This window comes from Crocodylus porosus, unplaced genomic scaffold (genome assembly GCF_001723895.1).
Source record: "Crocodylus porosus isolate Cpor-Errol unplaced genomic scaffold, CroPor_comp1, whole genome shotgun sequence".
NCBI classification, from domain to species: Eukaryota; Metazoa; Chordata; order Crocodylia; family Crocodylidae; genus Crocodylus; species Crocodylus porosus.
This window is the reverse complement of record NW_017728923.1, coordinates 6,599,315-6,610,343: the sequence shown is the minus strand read 5'-3', so window position 1 is coordinate 6,610,343 and position 11,029 is coordinate 6,599,315. Positions and strand designations below refer to the sequence as shown.

The following is an 11,029-nucleotide window of genomic DNA, read 5'->3' as shown; positions in this document are numbered from 1 at the left end:
CCTCCTCCCAAAAGGAGTACTTCTAGAGGTAAGGGGGAGGGACTTCCAGTGGCAAAGGTCAGAGATGGGGTGGGACTTCATCCTAAGATGGTGACCAGGGGGTGGGGCATCTGTCAAGGGGCAGGGCTACCCATGCAGCCCTCAACAGCTTGCCAAAACTCAGTAAGCTGCCCTCCCCTGGAAATAAATGCCTGCTCCCATGCTAGGGCTTTCACTTCCACATAGTCCCTCTCTGGGACATTTACTGCCCCCTCTCTCACTGGGGCTACACAGGGTCTTACCCTCCTGTGGGACTTGGGCATCATGCAGACATACTTGGTCCTTTCCTGTCCCCTCACTGGGACCACTCTATCTGCCCCCTCACTAGGGCCTCTAGGGTTTTCTACCTCCTGGGGCTCAGGTGTCTGGAGTCTTGCCTGTCCCTGGACTTGGGTATCCCACCATGATGCAGGGGCTGGAGTTGTAAGGCATCCCTCCTCACCTCTCACTGGGGAGGGAACTGCCCTGGCACTTCTGAGGGAGTCCCACCAGGCCATCCTTCCTCAGGAGGGTGCAGTTTTCTGTAATACCCAGGACCAATGCAGGCCTACCTCTGCCCCAGTCTCCTCCCTACTGGGCTACTTGTTTGTTCCCAAGCTACTGCTGGATGCCTCCCCTCGAGAGGTTGAGGTTTTTCAGCCTCCTTCATTTCACTCTGTTTTGCTGAACCTTTCTTCCCCTTGACAGTGATATTCTGCCCCCCCCACTCCTATCAAGGGGACCTCCAGTCCCCCATCCTCAACCCAGTTGGGGTGCCAGATAGCTCATCATGGCCCAGGCCTGCCCCTTGCATTGACCGGTCAGGGTTTGTTGGGCTCAGCCCTGCAGTAGCTGACCTCCTTAGACGACAGGGTCCCCTTCTGGGTCCTACCATACAGCCATCTTGCACTGGGCTTGCTTAGAGCCCCAGAGATCTTAACACAGCTCTACTCTCACCTTGGCTTACTTGAGCTCCAGGCCTCACCACTGCCTCTTCTAAATCAGGGGTTTGTCTTGCCTGACAAAGGGTTTTAAACCTGAAAGCTTGCTAAGAGAATTTTTCCCAGCTATTGAGTTGGTCTAATAAAAGATATCAGATTTACCCAGAGAACCTTGTCTGCCTCTAAGTAGGGGGTCTACTCCATTCGTGTTTGTTCAGATTTTGTGGAAACTGCAAAATGATGGATTGTCTGCCAAATCAACTTAAACTTAATAAAGATAAAATGCTGGTTCCCTAGTGGAAGCCAGTGGTCCACCCTGCCATGGCCCGGTCTCACAGCCCAGTGGTGGGGAGGTGCTGGCTGGTGAGGTGGCAGGAAAGCTGCAGACAAGGTAGTGGCTGCCCTGCCCTGCCCTGCCCTGCTCGTCCAAACCCCGGCCTCAACAGACTTGCCTGAGTGCAGCTTCTAGGGCTGGTCCTACCACCATGTGATACCTCTGCCTTTCGGGTAGAAACTGGAAAAAAAGATAGGAGCAGAGGAGGGAAGAGGAGTTTTTAAAATCCTCATAAGTGATTGTCTCTGTTTTGACCTTCTGTGATATGGGGAATGTACTTCATTTGGAGGCTGCTGGGAGACTTGATGCATATTTGTGGAGTGCCTTGAAATGTGTAGATCAGTAGTTCTCAGCCTTTTTAGAGTAGGCTCCCCATAATAGACTCAAGGCACTTCTCCATAATTTTTTGTGAATCAAACAGCACCCCATTTCAAAAAGTAATCTATTTACTACATTGTTTACCCCGTCGTAGAGGGCCTAGGTCAGGAGCAGGCAATTATTTTGGCAGGAGGGCTACTTAATGACTTTTGGTGTGCTGTCAAGAGCCACAAGAGTAGCCCCTCCCCTTGACTGCCATCTGGGACCAGAAGTCTGGCCACTAACCCCTAACCTTTGCCACTGGAAGTCCCTTCCCTTGTCCCTGGAAGTACTCTTTTTGGAAAGAGGGATTTGCTGTCTTGGAGCTGGGAGAAAACCCCAAGTCATATACTAAAAATCAAACATCTATTTTAACATGTTTTATTTCAAAAATATTTTTGTCCATTACACTATGCAAACGCACACAAATGTATAGAGGCAATTGCAAAATAGCTCAAAATAAAGTTTTACTCTTGTATATTGTGAGGTGGAGTTTGATTGGTGGGCTGCATGTCTGTTCCATGTGGAGGGGTCTGGGGGGGGGCAGTGTGCAGGGGAGGGTGGGGTTTGTTGGGGAGGAAGTGTGGGTATTGGGGTATGTCACATATGCATATCCACACCCTGGGGTGACAGCCCTGTCCATGTAAGGTGGGACAGATGGGTCCACTGAGCCCTAAGGTTATAGCTGCTACCGGTGGCAACTTTTTGTAGCACCTGGAGCTTTGGTTACTGGAGCCTCTGCTCTGCCTTCTCCCAGCAACTGGGGATGCCTGGGCCCAGGCTTGCCACACTTCCCTGCCCAGCCACTGCTATGGAAGCCAATAGGCCCCCACAGCAGCAGCTACAGGGCCTGGGCTGGGGGGTGTGGTGTACACCAGCTCCTGGGGTCACTGCCTCCAACCCTAGGGATTAACTGTGCGGGGGAGAAGGGATGGTTGCAAAGGAAGTCCTCCGGAGGAGGCCACAGGCCACATGTGCACAAGCAAGCCAATAAGTGTGCCCCTTGGAGTCCATCAGCACCCCTTCCCAACAGCCCAGAGCCTGTGCACCCTGTAGTTCTTCTCTGCCACTGCTAACAGTGCACTGGACCAGCCAGAATCTGCTTGCACACCTCTGAACCTGGGCTGCTGCACATGTGCTTTGCACCACGCACCTGCTCTGAGCAGTGGCTGGGTAGAAGCTGCTGCAGGTGCAGGGGAAGGACAGCCCCTCCCCCTCACTAATGCTGGGCCCTTCTTGCTTCAGCCACCCAGAGCCAGGGCCCAGGTTGCCCTGTGGCTCCTTTCTGCCTCTGTCACTGCTGCCTCAGAGCTGCCCCCTGGGTCAGCAGTGACAGTGCGGAGGAGTCAGAGCAGCCTGGGTGCAGACTCAGGGCAGCTGTAGCAAGAAGGACCTGGCTGTGGTGAGGGGGTGGGGCTGCTTTTCCCCTGTGCTGAGCAGCAGCTTCTGCCTGGCATAGGCGAGCAGTGCAGGGTGGGCTGGAGTCAGGGCTGTGCCCCAGGTCCATGCCAGTACCACAGGGCTGGGGCTACTGGAGGTGGCAGCCAGAAAAAGCTGCTGCTACCTGGACTGCCTAAAAAGGTAATCCAGCTGCAGAGCCACCCCAGCCCTGCTGCATGTCTGGGGGGGCAGCAGGACATGCCACAGGCTGGACAGCACTTGGGCCAGGAGGGACTAAGGGATGCACCACGAGCTCAACAAAGACCCTCCGCTGGCCTGAATCTGGCCTGTGGGTCATGTTTTGCCTATCTCTGGGCTAGGATGTGTGGGTGGGAGAACAGCTGGGCTGACCCGAGCCTGTGCTTAGCTGCTTACCCCCTCACACCTGAGGGCACACTTCAAAGGGCCCTGGTTGAGAATCACTGGCTTAGAGACAGGTGCTATAGAAGAATTATTTGTCTGTTATATTGACTTTGTCCACACTGGGCTACTTCCTCTGTTGCTGATATTTGTGTTTTAAGGGACAGGCTGGCCCTGGCTATCCTTTGAAACTTGTGGCCACAGGGGTCCCCTGAGTCAGACTGCTTCCCCCCCCCCCAGCTAATGCCATCGCCAGCTTCACATCCAGCCACTTGCCATCCTCCACTCCCCTGCTGCTGCTGGTTTCACATCCATCCAATTGCCACCCCTCCCTGGTGCTGCTGCTGCTGCCGCCAGCTTCTTCAGCAGCCGCCCACCTCCCACTGCCAGCTTGTTTGCATCGGGGGCCCCAGAACATTGTGTGCCTGGACCTGGTTGAGGCCTTATTGGAAGCCACAAGGCTTAGCAACTGCCTGAGGCAAGTGTTTTAGAGAGTGGAGGTAATAAATACTCAGCACCAGAATGGACTTGCTATGTGCAAGGCCCTCTTCTCTCCCAAGGCAGCTGGAGTCCCAGTGCTTCACAAGAGGCTCTGCCAGCCAGCAAAATTCCCCTGCCGCTGTGTGCAAGGCCATGAATTTAGACCTGGCAGTGTTTTCACTAGGGACCTACTTAAATCACAGTTTTATGATTTTCATGGAAAGCATGAAAAACAGTGTTTCTCATACTTTTGTGTGGAATCACCTCAAAAATAAGAGAGCTTACCTGAATACAGAAAAAGCACAGCAATCCTTGCACCCATAGAGCATGTGGTTTGAGAGAGCTCCTGAGAGGCTGAGCTAGTGATGTGGACTCACCAGTCAGGAAAGTAAAAGGATTTTGGCACTGTCTTTTAAGAAGCCAGATGCAATGCTGCAGTCTAAAGATAATGAGTGAAAAGAAATCCAAGAAAGCGAAATATATTTCAGCTCAGGACCATGTAAGGCAGTTCTCTGTAGGACCCTCATACGCAGATGGTTAGAAGTTGCTTTGTTCATTGTGCAGTGTGACAATGGATGTGTTGAAGAAAAGCAGCATTGATTGACTAAATGGTATATAAAGCAAATAGCTGCTGCAGAGGCTCAGGTTCAGAGCAAAAAGCAAGTGACTGTGTCTTCAGTCTTTGAAAGAACTGTTGAAAGCAGTTTGACAAGAAGATAGGCAGCTACGTTGGCTCTAGTGGAGACATTCACCGCCATCCACATTCCTCTGGAGAATATTGATTACGTTAACTCAAGTCAAGGGACTACTTGAATAAATGTGCAAAATGCTGGCATTTGCCCATGTGCAAATAAGCTTTGTCAAGATCATCTATCAGAAGTAATTGCGTTGCGTGTTCAGTCTACAAAATCTGCATTGGCATAATATGAATCTCAGTTATAGCAGAAGAAGCAACAGATGCCCAAGATAACTGTTCTGCACGTTTTATTTGTACCTAGGAGCTGGACAGACTGAGCTGCCTTTTTTTCAAACAGAGGTGGTTCATCTTGTGTCTGTCAAATTTTCTACCATGGCACAAGCTGGAGTAAAGGCTGATCTTCTGTCAGGTGGGCTTCAGGAGCTGTTGGAGTGTGAAGCAAAGAACTTGGGTATCCAGGTTGTAGCTGTATTGGTCTAGGCAAAGGCAATCAGAACTTGTAGTAGAGATGATATCTTTTATTAGACCAGCAAGATTTTTGCAAAAAAAGTCTTTAATTTGCAAAGAGCTTAGACTTTTGCCACCTGCTGGCTGAGAGGGTTGAGTATGGATCAACCAAGACTGACCTCTGTGCAGTCCTTGTGCCAGCCAAGACAGTATCTGTGGTCCAAATGAAGTAGATGAGGCTAGATCATATCTACTGTAATTCATTTCCCAGCTCCTTTGAGATGAATAATGAACTGAGAATGCTAGCAGTTCCCTGTGGAAGCAGCACTAGAAAATTCCCATGGAGACAGCAAAGTCACTGTACTGCCCCTTTCCCTGTCATGCTCCTGCTGGTTGCTCGGTGGTAACTTTGCACAGAAGAGAGCTGAATCTCCCTCCAGTTTTATATGTGCTTCCAGATGTAATTAGCCAGAGTGTTGCTGGGCCCTGTTTCTGTCTTGCGGCCAGGACGCTTGGCTCTGCTCAGATTCTGTCTCCTGGTTGAGTTTTACCATCTTCATATGTTACTGCAGCTTAGGGCATAGTTCAGTGGTGCTGTCCACTGTGAATGAGGAGGCTTGGCTTTCCGGCATTCTCATATGCTTATTGGGTTAATTTTAAGGTAACCATATGTCCCAGTTTTCAAAGGCCTCTCCTGGCTGGTTAGTAAAAAAAAAATTAGAATAGGAGTCCTGTAATTGGAGGGGCATGGGGCATAGCTTGGCAAGGAGGCAGAGTGGCATGGTGTGCCAGGCAGCTCTGCCTCCCCTCCAGACTTCACCTGCACCCCTGCCCATCAGCCTCTGCCACCGCCTGCAGTAATGCCACTGACTTGGCAGGGGTTGGAGTGACAGGGGGGAGTGTCCCAAATGTCCTGGTTGCCTGGAATTTCTTTTATGGTCACCCTAGTTAATCTGTACTATGCATGTGTATAAATTCATCTCCAGTGCCTCATGCTGCTTAATTGTAGCAAAGAGCACTTAAACTGTTGCCTGTTATTAAATTAAATAATGACTTATAGAAGAGCTGCTCTATGGATCTTTTTGTTTGTTTTTGTTTTTGTCCAAAAATTCAATTAATTTTCTAGCTAAAACTGGGTGGATCTATACCCTTGAGCTTGTTGCTGTTGTCATTTTAGTGATCATGTTTAGGATCAACATCCTTTTCTCTACACTCCGGCTTGCTCCCTAGGTTTGTTCCAACAGAAAGGCTTGATTTTTATTCTTGCTCTTCCCCACCCCCTATATAGAAGCATCCTTCACTGTTATACAAGCCCTTGTTGTCCTGCAGTGGCGGTACTCTGGCCTGAGGAGATGGCAGACCTCATCCATTCTGTGACAGTGATATTATTAATCTTTTCCTGTGTTTCCACAGTTCAAATCCAGCTGTGCTTTTTAGATGTGCGAGCAATACCTATTTAGCTAACTTTTTAGCTAACAGATATTTGGGCAGTTTAAGCAAATATTAGATCCTGTTACCGCTAGGAACTTGCATAACTCTAAGTTTTGGTCTTTGCTCCTACCTTACCCAAGTAGTGTTTCTGCATTTAATATTTAATATAAAAATGGATTACAATGGAATAGCTTTTTCCGTCATTGGGGGCAGGGGCAGGAGCCAGAACCCAGGGCCCTTTTTCCTCCGCAAAGCTGATTTCACTGAGCCATACTCACTATGCCTAGTTCTCTTTCTGACCATCACATATATATTTCTGTCCTGGTTACTCAGTGCACTGGCTTCAGCAGGAGGTAGGGAGTGAGCTCTAGGCCTTGCCTAGCCCATGGCTTGGTATTTGGAGCACTATGCTGAGAAGTAGGGGTATGGATTCAAACCCCTGTGGGCAAAGTGGACCGATTTAACCTGGATCTCTTCCTTCTGAGCAAGTGGTGCAACCGTTCAGTTGTTGGGCTAAAGGTGGCTGTTCCTCACTGCACTCCCCTCCCTCACTGTCACTAGTTGTGGTTTCCCTATGACTAATGTTTTGGGGACTTGCACAGAGTTATGGGTCTTTTTGGGTGGAACAGAATCACAGCAGAGCATGAATGGTTTGAAGTAAATTCTTTGTGAACATGCTCAGACAGGCTAGATGCATTGCGTGAGGGAATGTCTCTTGGCCAACTTCAGCCACAGCACTGATCCTTACCCATCCAGAGGGGACTTGGATTTGGGTTCTGAACTACACAATAATTTTGAAGAGCTGCAGCAGGATCAGTTTTATTTTTTATCCAAGTGCTTTCTTGTTGGAGGTGCTCCCTTCTGGTTTCTATCTGGAAATTTTGTCTGTAATACATCTGATCTTTGGTGATGCTTGGTCTCCATGGTGGTTACTTGGTTAGTGAGTAGTCCTCTCAGTTTGCCAGCCCATGGGGAGCTCTTGCCCTCCAAATATAGGGCTGTTTGTTTTGTAAGCTCAAGGGAGCTTTACAAGCTCAGTGGGAGTGATGGTGGAGTGATGCTGCCTAGCAGTCTGGGAGTGACAAAGTTGTCCCCTGTGCTGCTGCTTTAGGGCTGCTGCAGAGTTGTTTATGATGCATGTTGCCTGAGGTGTGGAAGTATTTCACTCCTTGTAAAATAAAGTGCCATGTAATGGACACAGTTCCTATATGGGAATTAACCAACAGTAGGCCCTGGATGTGGTTGAAATGAAAAGGTGCCTGAATGAGTGGGGCGGGGGTGTAGTGTGCACTACCTGAAGGGGAAACAAGGGGATAATTTGTCCATTGCTCTCCTCCAAAGTAGCAGTTACTACCCAGCCAGAATTTGAACTCTGTAGACAAAAGGTAGCATAAAATTCACATGTGCCCATTCTGTTCTGCTGAGAGAGACTGTGCTTCTGTGAACCTCAGCCTCTGATGCAGCAGTCTAAGGGGACATGGAACTCCAAGTGTGACTGTCTTAGCCACTAAAATATGCACAAAATAAGCAGTCACAGTAAGCCTAAAATAAGACTGCCAAGATCCAGAATTTCTGCCCAGTACTTCTTCCCTACAAGTTCACCAGGGACAAAGTACCTGTCAGCCTGAATGGGATTTAGGATACTTTCCAAGCCTTTTGGTAGCAGCTTTTCCACTCTTTTGTAATTCTGTTTGTTTTTTCTCTTCAAAGAGCTTCATCAGATCAAGAAGACTTTCAGGCATCGCAGCTTAGACAAGACTTCTATTTTCTTAACTCCATCAAGGCCTCTGAGCTACCCATTTTTAAGAAGAAGAAAGGTAAAACTTTGCAAATTAAAGATGGTACTTCCCATAATTCTGTTTCAGAAGGTGATGTTTCTGGGCACAAGTATTTCCTTAAAAGCCTTCTGGGCTTTTTTGTCTGCTCTTCCCCACTGGGTGAGGTGATTATGATCAATGAGGGGAAAACTGTGTACGTTTTTTTTTTTTTTTTCTTTTTGTGTACATGCAGAACAGTGGAAGCAACTTTGTGTGTAACTGCTGAAGCACACCGGGGAGGAGTTTCAGATAATTTTGTCTTCTCTTTGATCCCACAGTGATGCTAGTGGTATCTTCCACTGAGTGCCTCTATCTTGGGTATTCTCAAGCATTAGGAAATGAATAGGAATGACATCAGTGAATTACAGCTGTTTGTTTATCTGTATACTTGTTATGGGTAGAAACTGGTGCAGGACACTGAGGCTGCTTCCAGGTGTTAAACAACAACAAAAACACCAGAAAACCCAGTGCTTTTACTTTAAACTTCCATGTTGAACCTAGTGCATGCCCAGAAGTGCATCTTAGTTGGAGCTGGCTCACCACCAGTGTCTGTATAGATCAGGTGCTTTAGTGGGGCATTTTGCTGTTTTTTTGTCTAATAGCTGGTTGAATCAGCTTTAGCTAAAAGCACCATAAAACCCCACTGAAGCATCCGATCTATATAGACACTGTGGAACTGGGTCAAAGTAATGTGCTGCTGCTTCTGGTAAAGCATGTCTTTTAACATCTGCAAGCAGCCTGAGTGTATCTGAAACAGCAGGAGAATGGTGGGCAATGGAATATAATCACTGAAAAGCAAATTTGGGCACTTGAGTTAATGTTTGTTCTTGTCTTGATTATAGGGTCCACTGTTTTGCACCTGGTGCAAGCCATCCCCTCGGGCACAGAACCCACTGGGGTTTAGTTACGTGTCCTCTTTCCAGCATGCTGCACCTATCACTGGGCTGGGTTTAGATCAGTACTGACTCCAAGGGAAGAAAATTCCTTGGTGAATCCAGAGCACTGCTCTTTTATAGCATCTTGTCTCCCCCTCAAATTCTGGCCCCAGCCACAGCCTGCTTAACTTGGAAGACCCATGGGTGAGGGTTGCAGGCGCACATCTGCCTATAAGCTGTAACAGGCTTCCACAGGCATACGGTGCTTCTAGAAATGCCTGACTCTTGCCAGAAGCCCTATAGCCCTCTTTACTGCCCATCTGTGAGTGGCAGTTATTTTGTATGTAATTCTTTTTCTTGCAGAACAGTTCTAAGCAATGACCAGCAGCCCACCCCCACCCTATCCTGGGGGTCCCTCAGCACCTCTAATAGAGGAGAAGAATGGCCCACCCCCTACTTCAGGTAAGTAGTTGGGTCCCCCCTGTCTAGACTGTAGTGTGAGGAGATGAACCCAGGGAAAGCTCAGTCCCTGCCAGAGTGCTCCAGGGATGGGCACTTGCCTTAAAGCCTGCATTTTGTGTGAGCAGGGCATCATGTACCAAGGTCAGCACTGGGAGGCCAGGAAGCAGAGCTGCTTGTTTCCCTGCTGCAAATGTGAAGTCTGGGCTCAGCCCTGAGGGAGGAGATTTCACTGGTGGAGATGTAACAGCAAGCTGGAGAAACTGAATGAAAGTTGGTTCTAGGGATAATGTCCCTTGCATAGTTTAGGCCTTCAATGGCTCCAGTGAACAGAGGTTTACATAAAGCTCCCTGTCACTGCTGAGCCATCAAGAGCTGATTATGCCTCCTTTCCAGCTAATCTGAGCCCAGAAATGAGCTCCTCCCACTTCTTCTCCTGTCTGTGTTCAAGGAGAATTGCAGACACTGGGGTCCCTCTGGCAGGGCTCCCTCAACTGTCATGTGTCCCCGGGTTTCCACTTGTCCAGTACAACTGATCCCATCAGCACAGCACATCACCTGTAGTATCACCCCAGAATTCTCCCCTAGGTCAGTCCTGTCTGCTTTCCGGGGGGTCTTGCTCAGAACAATAAGGCTCAGCTGTGCTACACTCCTTCACTCTAAATTTGCACCTCCTTTCCTTCCCTTGGTCCTTAACAGCCTCCTCCAAACAGACTCCTGGTTTCCTTTTCAGGTGGAATTGCCCCTGCTGTCAACCAGCCTCAAGGGACACACACACCACCTTCAGACTTTGGGCCTCCCCCATATGAACCTCCACTCCAGCCTGGGTACATCCCTCCTCACATGCCCACAGAAGGCTCTACATGTCCCTACATGTCCCATGGTGAGTATTGCCTCTTTGAATGCATGCACCTTCTAGGCATCCTGTCTGGTTGCACAGGGACAAAGGCCTGAAATCCCATGGTACTGTTGCTTGCTCTACCAAGCCATCAGGCCATGTCAGTTATGATAATGCAAAGATTTTCTCCCTGTTCCAAGGCACTGAGGAGTTCATAGTGGGCACAAGGAGCCTCAGCTCTGTATCATTTGTAGACAGTGCTTCTGGAGAACACGTTGCTTTTGGGAGATGACATTGTCCCAGGACTGTAGCGATCTGTTAACAGCTCTTTGTCTCTACCCCTTCAGTGTCTGGCAGAGCTGTACCAGCTGGCTGTTCTCCCTCTGCAGAGAGGCAGGAACTGTATTAACTGGCTGCTGCTGCTCCCTTGGCTAAGTCCTCTAAGCAGCTTGCAAGTCTCTAGGATAGCAACTGCCCGTTACTCAGCGCTTGCCCAGAGCGTGACAGAGGGCCTAAGGCACTACCATAATGGGGT

At 48.9% G+C, this 11,029-nt stretch overlaps 1 protein-coding gene across 1 annotated transcript in view; it reads left to right on the top strand.

The window, feature by feature from the left end:
- CDIP1 (cell death inducing p53 target 1) overlaps nucleotides 1–11,029 on the top strand; it is a 52,470-nt gene that overhangs the window by 36,567 nt on the left and 4,874 nt on the right. Inside the window, 3 exon segments of the mRNA XM_019540027.1 lie at nucleotides 8,216–8,322; nucleotides 9,561–9,659; nucleotides 10,390–10,539. Of these exon segments, the coding sequence (XP_019395572.1) occupies nucleotides 8,216–8,322; nucleotides 9,561–9,659; nucleotides 10,390–10,539 (356 nt within the window).